The 20,138-nt window shown below is 33.0% G+C and overlaps 2 protein-coding genes across 2 annotated transcripts; both read right to left on the reverse strand.

Moving 5' to 3' along the window:
• Positions 1–7,481: 7,481 nt before the first annotated feature.
• LOC118062713 (protein SODIUM POTASSIUM ROOT DEFECTIVE 2) lies at positions 7,482–10,004 on the reverse strand. Its single transcript, XM_035076548.2, has 3 exons — positions 8,624–10,004; positions 8,420–8,495; positions 7,482–7,961 (listed from the first exon to the last, which is right to left on the reverse strand). The coding sequence occupies exons 1-3, from the start codon at positions 9,245–9,247 to the stop codon at positions 7,804–7,806; spliced, it is 858 nt and encodes a 285-aa protein (XP_034932439.1). The 5' UTR covers positions 9,248–10,004; the 3' UTR covers positions 7,482–7,803.
• Positions 10,005–15,092: 5,088 nt separating this feature from the next.
• Positions 15,093–19,534, reverse strand: LOC118062721 (UDP-glucuronic acid decarboxylase 1). The gene is made up of 7 exons (XM_073405454.1): positions 18,758–19,534; positions 18,491–18,637; positions 18,324–18,403; positions 16,596–16,679; positions 16,401–16,475; positions 15,980–16,072; positions 15,093–15,761 (listed from the first exon to the last, which is right to left on the reverse strand). The coding sequence occupies exons 1-7, from the start codon at positions 19,377–19,379 to the stop codon at positions 15,555–15,557; spliced, it is 1,308 nt and encodes a 435-aa protein (XP_073261555.1). The 5' UTR covers positions 19,380–19,534; the 3' UTR covers positions 15,093–15,554.
• Positions 19,535–20,138: the final 604 nt, after the last annotated feature.

Genomic DNA, 20,138 nt, shown 5'->3' on the forward strand with positions numbered 1-20,138 from the left:
ATCTCTTTGTTCCGATTCTCCATATCAAACTATAATCATCGCTAGAAATGCTTAGACATCACATATTGAAATAAGCATCCCAAATAGCCTTTGAGGCGTGTAAATGTCTAAAATCCCTCCACATGGCCATGTCTTCCTACTCTGGATGACCTTTTTTGGTATATTTGATTTTTTTGCGCCTCATTCCATAAATCATGCAACTTGGTAGCGCTTACTCACTAATGACATTATCTTCATCATCTAAACAAATTAAAGCATGTAAAAGGTAATAAAATTATCATTATATCCTATTTAAAAAACAAATTAGCGCCACCTGCCTTATATACGAGACTATATAAAATTTTATTACTTGCAAATACATATCAATAAATAAAGCCACTAACCAATTGATTTTTATTTATGACTAATATTTTAAAAAGAAAACCATAAACTTTATTTTCGCTCTCAATTTTCTCGTTTTATGCTCTATATGTATCACAATGAACTAAGTGACTCTTATTTTGAAGCTAACCATATTTTTTTTCAAACCATGTTATCTAACCTAAAACTAATCAATATTCACCCATTTTTACTTTTTCAAACACATTCATACACAAACCTTAATTGCCTAAATTTAGAAATAACTCAAAACAAATATAATGTCATGGAATGATAACTCTCAAATTATCAATTACTAATTGGCATGAAATTGAAGAACAAACTTAAAGAAACAACACTAATAGTTTATATAATAGTTGAACACTTGTTCAAATAAAAGATCTAGATTTAGAAATGAAGCCATCATTTATTATGACTTGTTATAAAAAAAAAAAACTTAGATTCATTTCCTAGACCTAAAAAGTCTTAATTTGTTTTTAAGTTGTAATAGATTAAAAAAAAAAAAAAAAGGAAAGAAAAAATATACTCCAATGCTATTAATTGTAATTCATAGGCCAAACATTTGTTAGGCCTAAACTTTGGTTATCCTAAAGACAAGCAAGAGTCTTAAAACAGTTATGGACTTATGATTGACTATAAAGTTATCATTTTTAACCTAAGAAATTTTTCTTAAACCAGTAAACTAAACATGGTAAAAAGTAACAATCTATAACAATAAAAGGAACACATTGAAACAAAAATAACCACAAAAACAACCCAACAAAAGTATAGCCATTGTATTAATTTGAACTAAACTATGATGGGGATATACTTTAATTCTTCAATCGATGGTATCATACTAATAACATTTGAACAAAAAGACTATGATATTGCATTTCAATCACCTCTTCTAACTTCTCGTAATAATAAACTTTAAACTTATTAGAAGTTGATCCCTTAACACAAAATTCATTATTATAGGTCTTTCTACCCCAAGACATATCCATTGATAAAATATCTTTTATAACACTTGACCTTAAAAAACAATAAAAATTTAATTATAATGTATGTGTAATCCTTAACCTTTTAAATAGATATATCCATCTATACTGACAGGGCCTCTAATTTTTATCTCAAATAGTAAATGTATAAGTACATACTCCATCAAGTCGAAGAAGGATGGAGAGAATATCATCTCAAGTTTGTAGATTGTCTAGATGATATTTGTTTCAAGCTTCTTTATATGTTGGTTATGTAATTTGTTAGAATATATCTCTAAAAAAATGTCTAATTTCTATGAGTACATTTCATATCCCTTTTATCGATAAATCCTAAAAAGAAAGTGGAATGAGTGTTTTTAGATAAACATGTAACAGTCACATAAATCTTTATTCCATACAATATGTCATCCTCTAAATTCACTAATCTAGACATGTTCAAAGCATATCCATTAGAAAAGCACAGACTCTTAAGCTATTGGTATACAAGTAACTATGCATTCTAGTCTAAGACAAAATTGGCTTGGAGTTTTATGACTCGTGATTCATCATGAATCAACTCCATATTTTTATAGTGACAAAACAGAGATATATTCATTCTAACCTTCAAGTTGCTCTTTATCTTCCTTTTCATGTCTATCACTATATTAAAAATATTTTAAAACATGTTCGTTTCGATATGTCTAACATCTAGATTATGACGGAGAAGATTAGTCTTTTAATAAAAAAGCTCCTAAAAAATATTATGATTTGCCCAATTATAGGTCACATCAAAACCAAGAAACTTCTGCTTATAGAATTGAAACTAACATAATGCCCCTATACTACGGGATCCCATTATACAATTCTTCACCCAATGGTACCGACGGTACAAGATTTCTTTCAAATCTACCTATAAAAAAGTCCTTTCAAATCATTTTTTACTTGTGATCAGTTGTCAAGAATCTCCGATAACAATAAAAAAAATGATTTACCACTATTTGTTAAAGTAAAGGCATTATTGTTTTCTATACAATATAGAAATGTTAATTTTTCATGTGCTCAAACCAGAAACCTTCTCATACATAGTAAAATCATTGATAATCCACATCAAAGTTGCCTTCATTTGAAAATCTTGTTTCCTCGAGACATCATACGTAAAAAATCCTAGATAACCACAATTGATTCAACTCATTAATCAATTGTCGAAAAGAAACATCTATATTCCTATTCAGAGGACCATGTATGACCATATATAAAAATATGAAATTAATACTGCTACAAGAAATGGGGGAGAGGGAGATGATGAGTCGTCTATCAGGTTATAACTTAAGTATTACTTACTGGTATTAGAGACATACATATTTCATTGGTAATTCTATTTGTAATAATGACATGTTATTTTTTTATTATTATTATTATTATTATTTTCAACTTTAATTCCCTCGGTATTCATCAATAGAAAATTTTTGTCAGTGAATACCGACAGGAAATAACAATATCATGATCTGTCGATAAATATCACTATAATTTACTAATGGTATTGTTTTCAATAGTATTTCCATTTATACTTTGATAATTTTCTGGTATTGTTTGTCAAATCATTATCAGCTACTGAAATCATCACTATTTATTTATAAAAACGCAATCACTACTAATTAATATTATTATACATCATTATAGCTATTACATTCATGTCAATACTGCTACATTATCATTATTGCTATCATAGATCATTGCCATGTAATTGCTACAATATCATCATTTCGGCACTGCAAATAAATTATGTGACATTATTATTTTTTATATTTTAACTAACAATATCATATCATATTTTTAAAATTAAATTAACTTCATATAAGAATTATTTTTTTCTTCATATGTGTTTATTAATAAATTTTGTTTTACAATACTACAAATAATAAATATTTATTTTTTCTAAAAAGAAAAACAAAAAAATATGAAACGAACTCGAAGTGAAGCGCTTGTGTTTATGTAACTTAATTAAGAAAAGAAGTTAACTTTCATCAACATTACGACAACTCCAATTTATCTTGAATAACTTCTAATAAAACTCTTAGGTCATTTTTTTTCATGTCACATGAAGTGACATTTGATGGCAGTTTATAAATTCTTCCATTTATAGTTTTTTTATATAAAAAAGTAAATAGGTAAAGTATTTTTAAACTTATTTATCATTAACCAATAAGTATAAAATTTTATTAGATTATGTTTGATTTAGGTTATAAGAGACATAAATATGTTTAATTGAAAAGATTAAGATAAAAATATAAAATAAATATATTCTGAAAACAATTTTATAGTGGATCTCTATTTTAAAAAGAACATGAAAGATATATCTATCTAGTGTTGTAATATATTATTATTTTATGTCTAAAATATCTATTTAAAAAAATAATTAAAGATTTTTCCTTTTTTAACAAAATATTTTATTTGGATTAATCATGTCTCCCCACTAATATATAAACTTTATCTGGATTATTGCTAAATTTACCATAAGACATGAAAATCTATCTCATGGTTTTTCTTCACTTCTCTCCTTCGTTTTTGTTTGTCTTTCACCATCTCACCACAATATCCTTCACATCCGATTATCAACAAATATCTATCAACTCTTCTCTTCGCCTCTCTTCTTCTCCATCATTCATTTCGGCCATGTTTATCTTTGAGAAACATCATTTATAGTTGTGCTTGTATACTTTTGTCTTGCAACTCTTGGAATCTCAACTAGGTTTCAAGTATTTCTTCTTGAGATCGTAGTTTAGTATTAAAACTCTTTTCTTTTGTTTCTATAAAAGAAAAAACCTATATGGGTTTTGTCCTCTCTTTTTTGCCTTTGCTTTGTTTAGCAGAATCAAAGTGATGGGTTACATGTTAAATTTGCAAATGAGGTTTGTTCGACATAAGGTTAGTTTCTAGTTTTTTTGGACATGGAGATTGTTTTTTATTATTAGTTTAGTGTGGTTGCGATTGTTTTTTAAAATGTTTTTTACTCGGAAATGTATCAAAATAATATTTTTTTTATTTTTTAAAAATTATTTTTTACATTAGTGTATCAAAATATTAAAAATACTAAAAAAAATATTAATTTGAAGCAAAGAAAAAAATCAAAAATTTTCAAATCTTTTTAAAATTGATTTTTAAATGTACAAAAACAAACAGATATTTATATATTGTGAAAAGTTCATGTTGTTATGCCTTCAATGGATATTAATTCCAATTAGTTTAAGGTGATTTATGTTGTTTTTCAAAATATTGAGTTCGGATTCGTTGATTTGTTAGTTTCCAAGCTACCAAATGAGTGACCCTTGTTTTCTGAGTTATTACTACATAAATGTGTTTTTTTTTTTTTAAAAAAAAATATTGCCACCCTTATTTATGTTGTTGTGAAGGCTGGAAGGGAGCAGAGATGATTGAGCATGATAACTAGTCATCTTAGGTCTCGTTTTATGAAAAGTGGTTTTTATAAATTATTTTCTATTTTTTTTTGTATTTATTTATTATTGGAAAAATTAGTTAATATAAAAAAATTTTTCAGTTACAAAAAAAAAATTTAGTTTGATTTCCATAAAAATATTTCTTTATTTTAGATGAAAAAATACTTTTTAATTAGGCAGATGTTTGTGGATTCATGAGGTTAATTTGAGCATCTTCAACAAAGACCTGGCCCACAGCCTGAAGGTAAGGGTGGATACTATTCACGTATTATGTTTTTTATTTACTCGAATTTCTTGAACTAATTCACGTAAAAAGTTTTGAAAATCTTCGGAGAATAGAGATTCGAGTAATTCTCCGAAATAAATTCCAAAAAATTGGGTAAGGGGAAACCCTAAATTAGCTGAAATTCTTTATATATATTTCTTTTTAATTCATTAATACTCAAATCCCATTATTGTCTAAACCCGGATTGTCAGAAAGTTCATCGGGCCAAAAAGATATTCCAATTATTTTGGAAAATTCGAGAATTTTTGAATTTTTTAAAATATAATTTTGCGTCGGAGAACATGGAAAAAAAAAACCCCAAACTGGTAATTTTTCGTCTGAATTACCCCAGCGCACACCCCTGCCATTGTCAATTGTCAAGGGACAACAGAAATTTGATATCTTTGGGCTCTACTCTCAGCAACCCCATAGATTCAGCCTTATTTACTATGAACCACTGAGAGTCTAGAGGTTGGTGGGCCCATGAATGAAGCCCATCAATTATGGCACGCAAATCACGTGTGGACACGATGCTCCAAGGGAGGGAGGGACTAGGAGTAGGGTCCAGGAGTGTAGGATTTTCAAAGAAAAGGAGAGGGGCTGCAAGTGGTGGAGCCTTGGAAGAGTCATCGGAGACCGAAGAGTTTATGGCTGGTTTTGCCGGAAAAAGGTCCATCATGTCACTGGCCCGCTGCTAGCAGAAGCTTAAGTGATTAGCTCATTGAGAGAGAGAATGAGGTTTTTTTCTAAGATTTATTACAGCTTTTTGGTGGATCATTAATGGTGACATGGAAGTTACTCCATTAGAGGCGTGCAGCGTCAAAAGTAGGCAGTGTGGCCTCAACAAGTGGTTTTTCTTAGTGTAGCACCAGAGCAACGACAAATGTCCTTTTAGTTTGGCAGCACTCATAAATATCACAGAGTCACTTAATCCTCAGTTTTGTTCTCAAAGCAAATTCCACAATATAGCTCAATCATTGTTGGATTCATGAATTCATTTGTGTGAATGAAGATCTCTAGTTGCATATATATATATATATATATATATGGTTGGTGTGTGCGCAAGTGGGCACCGCCCTTTGCTGGCGCATGCACCACCGTAAGAATTTTTAACACCGCCGTAAAAAATTCGGAGTTGTTCAATGCACCTTGCCACTCTCGTCAGCTGGTTGGACGCGTGCCACCAGATAAGCGACGATTTAGCATCAGGAAAATGTTTTTTCTTTTTCTTTTTCTTTTTTATTTTTTCTTCCCTCTCCTTTATAAACCAAAACAACAAAGAAATCTGGTTATTTAGTTATTGAATTAAAACAGGTTATTATTATTTTGATTGTAATGTACTGAGTCTTGAAATTTTTGTAGATTTATTTTTAATTTTATTCATTGACCCTTTATTTTTATATTAAGTTTAATTTTTATTTTTATTTTTTCTTATTATTTTCTTAATTAAAATTATTTTTAATTTCATTTCGTATGATTTTATTTTATTTTATTTTTGTGTTAAATTGAATCCCTTTTCTTTTCAAATCTTTTTTTTTTCTTTTTGTCTGTTGAATTTGATTTTTTAATTTTATCTCTAATTATTTTGTTTGGTTGGGAATTTAAAATTATTATTTTTTTCAAGCTTGCCTTGTATGCTATTAATCGCCTCGTAATTGTATCACAAGTTTTGAAGATTAGATAGGTTGGCTTCATTCTTTTTAAGATTCTTTTTAAATTTTAATTTTTTTTTTAATTTCATCGTTTAATATTGAGTTCGTTGAAAATTGATATTTATTATTTTGTTTTAACTTTTCTTTATATTAAGTTATCATCAAGTCATCTTCAAAGTTATGAATTCAGTAGATTCAAGAGGTTGACTCTGACTTTTTTATTATCTGCTTTTCAATTTCAACCCTTGATATTAGGTTAGTTTGAGAATTGAATTTTATAATTTTATTTAATTTTCTATTCATAAGATTATTTTGATCTCAAACTAGATTATAGATTTGATGTGATGGCTCGAATAGACTTACCTTAATTTATATTTTTGCTTTTTAAAATTGTTCTCTTTTCGATTTCCTCATTTACACGAGTTAATTTTTACTTTATTAATAAATAAGATAATCAAGTAGTAAATATATATATTTATAATAATGGCAATCATTCATCTTTTACATTAAATTATTGTTGCTTTTTTTCATAGTTGGTGTTTTCTAATCATATTATTAAATTAATTATGTTTATTGAACTGATTTGAATTAATAACTAAAATTTTAGATATTTTTATTTTTTAAACAACATTTACATCATCTTAATATTTGTTTTATATTGAAACAAAAATAAATCGGCCATGGCGTGGCGCGCGCGTCACCTATATAGTGTGTGTATTCTGAGACAACTTTCAGTGAATATCATGGCGTTAAGCGTAACGTCCTTGCAATAGAAACAAAAACATGGGAAACTGGATTTAAAAATGGGCCACTGCTTAATGAGCGTAGCTAAAAAGTCTTTTAATTTATTCCAATATTATCTAATTTAAAAACTCCACCCCTTCTTGCGACCACACAGGACCAGATAAGGTCCCAGATTGTTAGTCGAGAAGTGAACCAGATGACCACTCCTAATCTGATCCTTGCTAACTTCTAAGAGACAAAGATTCGGGTCCAGCCACTCATGCTAAGCCTGCATTTACACTAAATTAAGCACCTAATCACACTTAATTAGCTTAGAATAATCGCCAAATATTAAGTATATTATTTCTTGTTCACTGCTCTGTGTAATTTGAGGCAGCAGGAGGAGTCGTAGACGTCCAGAATTGAGCACTTTTGATCTTTGACACGCTCGCCAGGACGCGTAATGGGGTCACATCCCCTACAACAGTCACCTTCTTCGCTGCAAAGTCTATGTTGAAAGATGTCACACCTGCGGGTACACAGACCAATGCTTTAGATCAATTAATTTGAGTAACTTAGGACAAAAGATTCACTATTAGCATCATTATTGGCCGACGTTGGCATTCCAACAACCATAATTAATCTTGGAATCCAGCTAAAAGCATGAAAGTTGAATTGACTGAATGAAAGACACAATCCTTGGCTGGTTTTTGATTCATCAGTAGATGACCTCATATAGAATTTGTTTGAAACAGATTACTTTTGATAAGTTATGTCAAATTAATGACGCCTCTCTCTCTCTCTCTCTCTCTCTCTCTCTCTCCATTTCTTTAATTAGCTTTGCCAAATACGTAAATGAAAACGAAGGTGTCTTTGGAAGAAGACAGGATAATAGGATATATATAGACCTGTAACACTTCCTGGGTAATGATAACGTTTCAAAGAGAGAGCGAGAGATAGACTTAAAGTCGTGTCATATGTTCATACCTTCCATTCTGGACAGATGTTTCCTCACTTTTCCCTCGCAACCTTTGCAGTGTAATGATACTCTCAAAACCACTACCTGAAATCAGAATATAAGTAGTTACACCGACGAATTTGACTGTAAATCCTTGGAACCATGAATATGAAGAATTGCACTGCTTACTGATCTTAGTAACTAAAACATCTCAACCGAAGTTAAGTGCAAACCTGATTCGGACTTGAAGATGAAGATGGTCTCGAAGCGGTAGATTCCTCTTTACTTAAAGCTTGAGTACTCATGTTGGGTTCAACAGGAACTAGCTGTGCTGAAACTGGATCATAGTCTGGTATCCCATCAACGAAAGCTGCGTCACCCAAAAGATTTCTAGACGAGCCAGGAGGGGCAATAATAGAACCCCCAGGCTTAGCCCAGCTCTTTCTAACAATATATTTTGAAACGTTAAGAGAAGCAGCACTCTTCTTATCACCATCATCAATATCAGCTGGCTTAAAAGAGATTTTCTTGTTCTTTTGATCATTTGGTTTGGGTTTTGGTTTTGTAGAGTTCGACTTCTTGTTGCTGTTTTGATCACTGGCTTTATTCTTTGAAGTGCTTTTTTGGCTCTTGTGAAGTAGCTGATAAGGGACGGGGTTGATGGGTGGTGGTTGAGAAGTACAAGGAACTAAAGGGCGAGTTCTTGGGATTCTTTTTTGCTCTCTGATGACGGGGTTGCAGCGATCAATGGTTGGGCCACCGGGCTGAATGGTGGAGGAGGAAGAAGAAGGCCGATCCATGCTCATGCATATGGCTGTTGAAGCTTGAGATGCACAAAACATATCTATTTTCTTCATCTTCGGAAGTTGAAAAGAGTGTGGCCTAGCTAGCTAGCTAGAAATTTAGAGAATCTGCATTTCAGAGAGAGCGATAGAAAGAGTGAGAGAGTGAGAAGAACTTCTTAAAGAAGGTTGTTCGTTATGCCTTCAATTATGCTTGAACAACTTGAACAACTTGGATAGAGAGGGAGAGTACTGAATGAAGAATATCACAATTTCACTACGGGATTTATTATCTAATAAAGAAGTACGGATCAAGTGGAGAAGTTTCTACACTTGCAACTCTCGATCTTAACCAGTTGCCACAGCACGAAGTGTCTAATGATTGGTATGTGATGAGTTTTTGTTTTTTTTTCTGGTTGATGAAGATGAGATCTCTTAATCAAGCAGGAAATGCTTACAGAAAGTTGAAAGTTCAACACATAACATCTTGAGAGGATAAAACTGATTCATGCAGCAGATACAGATCACAGCCACTACAAGTAAGTTTGGAATTGGTCCATGACAGACATGCTTGTGCCTCCAGTAGTTTTGACATTGACATGAAGGGCCCACGGGACAGCCATACGAGCTAGAGTCCAAGCCTAACGGCATTATAGGACTGCATTAATTTGCTAGATAATTAACCCCATTGTAGTTGTAAACTGTAAAGGGCAGGAAGAAAAGAAAGATTTGCACATGGGCCGCTGCTGCTGCTGCTGCTGCTGCATTTCCTTTACTTGGAGGACAACCGGAAAACAGTGATCTTTAATGGATGAAAATGAGATGCAACCACCTCTTTTCCCAGATTTTAATGGGTGAAAATGATATGAACTGGGCGATTTTCTCTTTTTAGCAAAACATATCAAGTTCGACAATGTTAGTACAATTTCCTCTCACAAAATCATCCTTCTTGGTTACTGTGTTAGACCAAGTATTAGAGCAGAGTAATTTTAACAAGATTTGAAAGTTAATAAGAGGATTTACAAGGCCAGATGATTTCCAATCCATTATTCTTTAATTTCAGAAGAATATTGTCTGTAAAATCATATGGAGCCCACTGAAATCTCTAAGCATAGATTAGCAGAGATCTCAGAGGAAATTTCCATAAAATGCATTGTCTTGAATATAGCATTATGGCTTAAACAAGACAACTTCAGTAGTGTAAATTAATGTATGGTCTGTTAGCCTGTTGGGCATGGCCTCCAGTTTTAATGGTTAATTAATAAATAGTTGGTCAAGAAGTTGTCTGAGAATTCAATATTCGAGAAGGAACAGCACAGGGGTCGAATGGGACAGGCCAACGGCAGACAGCAACAGCAAATGACTTGGGCTGGCCTATAATTATATCGAAGGAATATTTTCTTGAAAATAAAAATAAAAAGGGGGAGGTTGTATCTGCAAGAACTTGATGTTAATGGTCCATGGACAATTTTAGGTCATTGTTTGAGCACGAGACCTTGGGATTATAGGTTTCGTGCCTCCCAAGGACGTGTTAGTGTTTAACCTTGGGATCGCATATATTTACCCCCCCCCCACTACAAGCAAGCCTACATGATGATTAAGTCCAGCACAATTTCTATTATCAAAGGCCCAAGTTGATAGAATTTCGAAGCCTCCTTGGTCCAAAAAGCAAAATAAATCCAAAGAAGATATGCTAGCACAAAAACAGCTGAAATTTGTATATGAGCTGGTGTTTCACATGTTAGTTCTAGACAATTATTAAACTTGGTATAGAACATGACTCGGAACAAGACTTGGTTCATGGATTTATAATGGTTGGCGAATCACCTTGGATGTATCTTAAAAGATTGAAATGTCTTTTTCATTAAAAAAAAAAAAAAACCTTAAAGTTATCATGGTTGAACTTCACTCGAGTTTAGTGGGGTTAAATAAATCATGGATTGATTTACTAATCACCTCAAGTATGACCGCGTCAACTGAATTAGACTAGATCAGCTTTTGAAAATATTTATAAAACTTGACCTAAAGTAGGCTCTTCATTCACTGGTCAATAATACTCGCACGGTCTCCTCAATAATAATGCAACGCAAACATGTTTAATAAAAGAGAAGCACATGATGATTATTATTTAGGATGGGAGTTATGTCTCTCCAATTCAAATAGATGAAAGCATGGAGCATATCAGTGACTTTAAGGATGATAGGTGTGTTTTTATGGCTGATTATGATGGCTTGAATATGAAAGAAGAGATGAATCCTTACAGTGAGCTTGGTGGTATCTTCAACAGATGAATCCTACCAAATAATACTTTAAAAGATAGAAGATCAACATGTAAATCATATATACCTTTAAAAAAGGCACTGTATAGGGTTGTCTCAACTGAGAAGTGGAGGGTTACTATAAATTTGAACTCTATTTAATTGGAAGTTAATAATCCTTGTCGCATTTATACAGCACCATAACGATCATCTTGCTAGATTGAGATATTCGGATAAGGGTGGAAAGAACAAGAAATTCTTGTCTTTTATCAAGTAAAAAGGTTTAGAGTCACCACCTAATATTTTGTTCACTAAAAACCATAACTAGTTTTTAGAGTTTAGATAAAAAAGACTAGTTGTGTATAGAAAGGATAATATTACTCCTAGTACACCTTATCTAAAGTAAGTTGTATTATTTATTTATTTATCTATTTCCTAAGGTATTGTTGTGTTTTTCTAATCGTTGATTTTTTTTATTGATCAAAGTAGGTCCATCTTAGTAGAGTGGACCATGACTTTATAGGTCGAGCCTATCCATTTTAAAACGTGATGTCTAAAAGCCTCACTAGGCAGTCATGTTAGTCCAAGATTACACTAGAGAGCGGGAGATCCGAGATTAATCCTTGGAGATTGCATGAGGTCTGAGATTCCTACTATATAGTCATGTTAGTTCAAGACTACATTGAAGAGCTGTAAATAGAAAATATATGTCTAAGATATAATATTTTTATTTGAGAAATAAACTTATATTTTTATCGAGGATAGTGCATCATAAGATGATCCGAGTGTCTAGTACAAGGTAGACTTTCTCCTTTCATATCCTAAAGGTGGTAAGCGTTTGTCTTAACTATTCTAATAACTTTGAATGAGTCATCACATTTTAATTTAAGGGTGTAGTAAACTTTTAGGATACACCAAGCATATATAGGCTAGTTTCTCCTAATTCTTCCTCAAGCTTTCATTTCCATTATGAGAATAATTCTGATTGGAATGTCCTTTATATTGGTTGTCCTTATAAAAATGAAAAAGTTCATGTCGTAACACACTTGCCTTCTCCACTCATATATAATTTTCCAATATTTGTTTCACATTTAGCAAGCTTGTGTTTGGCAAGACGTAAAGCTTTCTCCATAAATGTGGTCTTTTACCCTACTTACCTAGGCATTTAAAGTTATTAACTCAAGCAACTCTTCCAACATGAATATCTCCTTATTAAATCTCTTTATGTATGCCCACGTGGAATCGCCCTCTAGCTAGGTAACATTAAATAACTTCGTTGATCTTCTCTTAATAGTTATATTGGTGTTGAAACATGCCACTAGTTTGGTGTAGAGGTCATTAAAGCCTCTAATGGAGAATGGCTAAATTATTATACTAAGTGTGCATAGACCCTTTGAAGGTTGCGGGAAGGATCTTACATATCACATTATTATTTTGGATGACCAGTTCCAAGCTATTATGCATGATTTGCACATGCTCCTTTAAATTGGCAAGACCATCATAGTTGACCAAGCTTATTTTTATAGAAATGTAGTCTCGAGGGATTTGAGTGTTCAATACTTATTTGGACTAGGAAGAACCCCTCACTTGATGGCTGTAGAAATTCTCCAAGATATGTTGAAATACAAGTTGTCTCTTGATCCTTTATATGTTAGGCTTTAAAGAGCTCGAGGAGCTTTGGTATGAAATAACAAAATCGATAAATGGTGTCCATCCTATGGTTGTTAGGGGGAACACATCTAGAGTTCCTGCTCTACCCGAGGGTATTATGATGGCTTGAGCAACTTTTGGAGGGACTTAATAAGCATTAAGGTAAAATGCTCTCCTAGAGGTCATTCTGTCCAAACTCACCATGGTAATGTTATTGTATACAGGTGCTGGAAGAGGCCAGTAGAAATGGAGTTAGAGTGTTGTGTTGCTAAAGGTGCCAAGACCTTATTGAGTGGCAAGGCTTACTTGTTTCCCTTAGGTTTCCAACACGGTCTAGGTGAGGAGTTGGACATGATTAATAAGTTATTGGATGTCTGGCTAAGTATAAATGTTCACTTTAACAAGTAAATCCGTCATGTGTCCCGACCTGGGTGTGTCTTGGTTATCTGCTATTAAATGGTTTGGAAATGTCAAAAACAAGTTTTAGAAAGAAACTTGTGACTTTTTTTATCAGTTTTCCACAAATGACGCTAATTGATGATGTTTCAAAATCCAAAGTGCATGAGAATAAAGCTTATGTGGTTAGATAATAGGTTAATCGCTTAATTTTTGCAATATGATCTATTCTCATTTGCCAAGATGGGTGGTTGCTTAGTGTGGGAAGCCACGTACCTGCAAAAGACCCCTTTTGGTAGATATAAGGACTCTCAGATATTTAAGTAAGTATTTTTATAGAGAGAGAAAGTGCAACAATATTTTAGAGAGAGACTCTGAAAATATGTACGCAAATATGTAAATAATAGATATATTGTCTTTTTTTTACCTTGGTGATTCATGAGGTATTTATAGCTCATAAATCTTGTTTTTTTGCTCAAGTATAGAAATTGAAAAGCAACTTTATCCTTATAAATTAATATTGTTAGTTAAGAATTGTATTTCACTCAAATGTATTAATGAGATGGAGAGATGTTAATCATAAGAAATTGTTGTACACCTAATGGTGTAAAGGGCGTAGGATTCATAATAAAATGTATTTGGTAGGTAAAAAATCTTGAGGAACCTACGTGGGGTCCCTAAAAATTCAAGCTCAAAGTGTTGGGCTTGGGTCATGCAGTTGGGCTTGATTAGCGCTTAAAATAAGCCCAAACACATTGTGTAGGCCAGTAGGTTCTAGGCTTCAGCGACATGTTTGATGATTGGGCCCATACACATTTACTAGGCATACGTTCTCTCTCTTTTTTCTTTCCTTCAAGGATTTTTGGACTCATTAAATTTGGTTTAGGTCAACAAAAAATATTTTAAAAACTACTTATAAATCATGATATATCACATGGAATATTAATATATTTGAAATTATTTATAAGTTAATAAGAAATTAATCTCAGTTAAACTTGAAAAAAAAATCCAATAATAAAATTTTAAATCATATTGATAAAAAATTGTTTTCTCTTTCAAATATATATATATATATATATATATATATTAGAAAAAATAGAGACTCTTCTTCACTTTAAAGCCTTTAAATATAAAGGTTTTTGTTGATTTATTAAAAAATAAAAAGAAAGTATTTTTAAAAATTATTTTCCTTTTATATCATTTTATGTGGTTATTCAATTTTCTTCATGTAGAAAGAAAGTCAGTTTGTTTATTGAAAATCATCTAGACTTAATATTGAAATGCATTAGTTAAATTCATCTCATTTTGTTATATTATGTAATTTGTACAGTATGATTTAATTTATTTAATTCATGAATATTTTTTCATTGACATGCTAGTTTAATCTCTTATGTTGCTTTATAAGCATGTCTAATTTATTCTTCGTAGTTCACGAATTTGCTGTTTGATCTATTTTTTTAGTCTTCTTATATATAAATTGTTAACACATTCAAAATTAGAACAAAAGCTCCTCGTAGCTTAAATAAAACACCTTTCAGTCAATTTAAAGACTATCACCTTATTAAATAATTAATTCAAGATCTAATTAATTTATTTATATTAATAAATGCTTTGACTTCGATTAAATAAATTCAACTTTATTTAACTTTGGAAAAATAAATTAAACTTTCTTTGATATAAATTTTACAAAAATAGAGGGCTTGTGTAGCAATTTTCAGGGCCTACACCATATCTAGACTGGCCCAGAAAGAGAGCAGCAGTTTCACATGACAGAGAAGGCCCAATTATGACACGATATGTATTCCTTCATCGCTATGTTTTCCACACCAAAACTTCAGAATTTTTTTTTAATACAAGCTAAGACACGGTATTTAAAACATTGCAAGGGAAAAACTACACTAATATTTTGATTTTGTGCTAACAAGTACCAGGAACGACGAACACGTATATCTTCCAGCTGAAGTGGCACCTTGCTATAAATTCCATGCAAACATGGATTACGGAAGAGAGCCAATAAATGAATCAAGATATAGACAAGGTCTTGACACTATACATCGTAGTTCTGTCGATCATTTTATTTAAAGCCCTTTTCCTTCATCTCCATTCAAAATGCGATTCCGGAAATCATTCACCATGAGAGGCAATCCTTCTCTCAAAGAAATTCTTGGCTCCCAATTCAGCAGCTCCTTCGCTTTACTTATATCAGGTTTCCTCTTATGTGGATCATCAGCAGTGTTGGGTTTGAATTCTATTGTTGCACTCGAATCAATGGTCTCCTTGACAACCTTCATAATACGGCGGAAAAATTAAGTGCCAACATCAACTAGGAGTTTCCATCTTTCACTATCTCTATCTCCCCATGCACACACACTTGGGAGCAAGCAATTCTAAACTAATAGCCTTGTTTTGAATCTCACCAAGATAAGGTGATTGGAGGCACTCGGAAAAGGAATCCGTGTCTCTTTAAAAATAAGAAAACTAAAAAATTTGTTGGAAGACAAACCTCTGCAAGCTCGAGCATAGTGAACTCTCCTGGGTTGCCAAGGTTGAAAGGTCCCACATGCTCGCCTTCCATTAGAGCCACCAGCCCATCAACCTGTCAATGGAAAAGACTTTTAGCATTCTTTATCATGTTAACTTTAAAAACCTAAACAGGCATCCCAAAACATATTTAATGTTCAAGATATTCTCTGCATTTGCAATTATTCTCTATTTGGTTCTTTAAAAAAAATAGAATTCATCAACTCTAGCACCTTCTTTTCCAAAACCTTATGCAACCACTTCCCTGATTACTGGCCATGAATAGCAACTACAAATGTGTTTTGAGTAGTTTGCATTGAAATAAAGGATCTCAAAGGCCATACAGCTTTCATGAAATTTTAAATGCTGGCAGTAAAATGGAAATGTGGATAATAGCAACATACCAGGTCAGAAACATATTGGAAGCTCCTAGTTTGTTTCCCATCCCCATATACAGTCATTGGCTGTTTGCGAATGACCTGCAAACATTGTTCAACTAGTTAAAAAAAAATTATAGAAAGCAGAATTTTATTTAGATATCCCAAAATTCAAATGGCAGTCTATTGCCAACATCACTGCCTGAAAAAGGAGAATAATACCTGAGCAACGAAATTACTGACAACACGTCCATCATCCAAACACATGCGAGGCCCATATGTATTAAATATGCGAGCAATACGCACCTGCAAATGGAAAGAGCCATCATTAGCCCATTTCCCGCCAGTTAACTAAGCACATATATGCAAGAGCAGCCATTGCAGGATAGAAAAATAGGCAGCACAGACAACACAAAACAGCTGATATCATATCAACACAGATGACATAAGGCTTAAAGTGTTGCATTCTCAGCATCAAATAATTGGAGAAATTCACCAGTTATGAGAAAAAAAAGGGTACAAGCTTCTTTTGAACCCAAGCTGCTGCAACAGAGTAGACAATGAATGCTACATATCGCTGCAACTATTCATCATTTTCTATAAACTAAATTCATTTATTTCAATAGTAGCTATTTTCACCAAAGACCTGGGCCAATCTAACCCACCCTTTATTGCCCACACAAAGGCTATGGGTAGTTCATCAAGTTTACTAGTCTTCGAGTTAAACAACATATTTCTATAAGCAAATTTCATTTATTTCAATCAGTAATGATATTAACTTAAAACCTGGCTTATATCACCCATCCCTTTTCTACATGTGGCAAAGCCCAGGAGCAGCTGATGAAGCCAACTAATCTTTGAAGAAGTGAAGATAAATGTCAAGCTTTGAGGACTTTGCATAAATAGGAATGGGTGAAACTTGGACCAATAGTTTAACAGTGCCAGAAGGGTGGTGTTGTCAGTTTCCAGTTTCATGCAACCATTTAAACATTGTAGGATGTGGACATCAGGCACACCACGTCAAATTAAATTGATAACATTTTGAACAGCCAAATTCAAGTGGATTCTGCCCTGCCCTGCCCAATCCCTTCAACCTACCCAAACAAATCAACAATTATAAAGGAAGTAACACAGATGGACTGGTAGAGTGCTGAAACTGTCAGAAGAAAGGATAGCATTATGCTTGAGAACTCCATGAAAAATTAATTACTTCTATTCATTCACATTGTATTCCAATATTTGTCCAAAGACAAGTGACCAATCTAAGCAGTGTTGAGTGCATTTTTGAAGTGACTATAGCAGATACTTTTGTAAAGACATTAGATTCATGTTGAACCTTTGCAGTTATTTCCAGAAGAACAATGAATAAAATCATGCCTGAAAACCATGTGCTTTTCAACATTAAAATAGCAGACCATTATATTGCTTTCTACACAAGTACATTACGTGATTTCTTTCAAATGAAAACACTTCCATCAAACATAATGCGCCAAATCGAATTATTTAGGCCCTCAAAGAGGTCAAAGACATGCAACAAATCAAGGAATTGGCTTGTTGATTGCAGGCCATTCTCAAATACTGTACGCTCAAAAGGAGAGACTAATCAATAATAAACTCTATTTTACCAGATATACAAGGTAGGCTCCAACTCAGTTCACACTTAATTGTCTACAGAATTGATTGTCTAGAATACACATGCATCAACTTATTGGATGCTTAACATTTTATGACTGCCATTTCAACAACAACCAGTAATTTTTGACAGTGCATGATCCTGTAGAACTGCATTCATCATCTGAAAGGAGTAGATCTATTGAGAAGCACCGAGTAAAACCACTGATATACAAACAACATCATGCAAATTTTATACACCCAAAGATCCTAATAACAAAATAAGCGTGTCGTTATAGCTTGCACATTGCAGTCTAGTAATATATCAAAAACAATTACCTCGACATCTGCACCTCGGTGATAATCCATGGTTAGTGTTTCTGCCGTCCGTTTTCCTTCATCATAGCAACTCCTCTCACCTAAAGAATTCAAAGCACACCCTATCAATAACAACAGTACATTGTTGCATTAATGAAACAAACAGATGTTTCTAACTAGCATCTGACCTATTGGATTCACATTTCCCCAATATGTCTCCTTCTGCGGATGCTCAAGGGGATCTCCATAAACCTCACTCGTACTGGTTAGCAAAAACCTCGCCCCTACCCTCTTCGCCAAACCCAACATATTGAGCGTGCCCATCACATTAGTCTTGTAAGCAAACAATTCACAGTCAAGGATCCAAGAATTCCAAAAAAAATACACACGAATCACACACACATAATTAACATTAATGACAATTAAGCAAGCGTAACAACTTCATATAAAGGATATAATAGTCTTGACTGGGTTATATTTATAATGAACTGGCGAAGCAGGACAAGCCAAGTGATAGATCTGATCAACTTCTAACAAAATAGGCTCAACGACATCATGTCTAATTAATTCAAACCTCGGATTCCCGAACAAATGAACCAAATTCTCTTTCCTTCCAGTAAAAAAATTATCAATCACAATAACCTCATCACCCCGCGAAATCAATTTATCCACCAAATGACTCCCAACAAATCCAGCCCCGCCAGTAACCACGATACGCAAACTCTTCCGGCCGATCCCAGCTGGGACGCGGCCTGGAAACGTTCTCTTAGAGAAAAATCCGGAGGACCCAGAGGAGGAATCTTGGTTGCGATGGTAAATTGAAGAGGGGAGAGAAGAATGGGTGGTTGGATCAGATGGGTTAAGGCGGGAGAGAGTAGGCTGAAAAATGAAGAAAGTAGAACCAATTAAAATGCCAACAAGAATGAAAAGAAGGCGCTGTTCTTTGAAGAGATAATTAATGGATCTAGGGAGAGATCTGGGGTGTTTTAGCATTTTAGGAGAGTAAGATTGGGAAGTTGGGATTTCTTCGTCTCTCCTTTGATTTACGCTTGTTTGTTTGTGTAATTGTTTCATCATCGTGGGAATTGGGATTTCTTTTTTTCAAAGTTTTGGAGACGGAAGAAGAAGAAGAGAGGACTAGTTGTGTTGGGTTTAAGCATCAGTGGTTTCTTCTATTCTTGGGGAAGCCAAAGAGGAGGACCGCCATGTTTTTTATCATGCTGGATGAATAGCGTGTTTGGTAGTGTGGTAGCGGTTGCTTTTTAAATAGCTTTTCATGTCGAAATACATGCTAATGATTTTTTTTATTTTTTAAAAATTATTTTTGACATCAGCACATCAAAACGATCCAAAAAGTACAAACCAAACTCAATTTTAGCAAAAAAAAAAAATTCAAATTTAGGCAAAACGCAGGTACAACCTTACTGCCAAACGGTGAAATGTTTGTTTTTCTGTCCATAAAAAGTTTTAACTTTTTTATTTTAAATTAATTTTTGTAATATTTTTATATAGTCTTGGTTTTCAATGTAAAAAATAAATTTAAAAATATTATTTTAATATATTTATAAATAAAAATTATTTTTAAAAACCACAATACTAAACTAACATAAGAAGAAATTCTTGCCTGCCTTGTTTTTTCTTTAATTGTATTATTTGTTTTTGTCTGTTTTTACCCGGGGAAAGAAGTAAATTGCAAGGTATAATTATTGAATTTTATTTATTTCTTTATAATATCTGGCTAGGTCAAAGAAGACTTGAAGTTTATGATTGCAGAGATTACCAATAACTTAGAGTTCAAGGCTGGAGATTTTCCTCAAATTCAAAGAACCGTGGGAG

This window comes from Populus alba, chromosome 16 (assembly GCF_005239225.2).
Source record: "Populus alba chromosome 16, ASM523922v2, whole genome shotgun sequence".
Lineage (NCBI taxonomy): Eukaryota > Viridiplantae > Streptophyta > Magnoliopsida > Malpighiales > Salicaceae > Populus > Populus alba.

Bases quoted from the DNA above. Each gene is read 5' to 3' on its own strand.
- LOC118062713 (XM_035076548.2), bottom strand. From the start codon at position 9,247: ATGAAGAAAATAGATATGTTTTGTGCATCTCAAGCTTCAACAGCCATA. The intron at 8,496-8,623 runs GTTTGCACTTAA...TTCTGATTTCAG, and splicing joins CATCTTCAAGTCCGAATCAG to GTAGTGGTTTTGAGAGTATC. The intron at 7,962-8,419 runs GTATGAACATAT...GTGTACCCGCAG, and splicing joins ACATCTGTCCAGAATGGAAG to GTGTGACATCTTTCAACATA.
- LOC118062721 (XM_073405454.1), bottom strand. From the start codon at position 19,379: ATGATGAAACAATTACACAAACAAACAAGCGTAAATCAAAGGAGAGAC. The intron at 16,073-16,400 runs GTATGTTGCTAT...TTCCATTGACAG, and splicing joins TCCAATATGTTTCTGACCTG to GTTGATGGGCTGGTGGCTCT. The intron at 15,762-15,979 runs GTTTGTCTTCCA...CGTATTATGAAG, and splicing joins CTATGCTCGAGCTTGCAGAG to GTTGTCAAGGAGACCATTGA.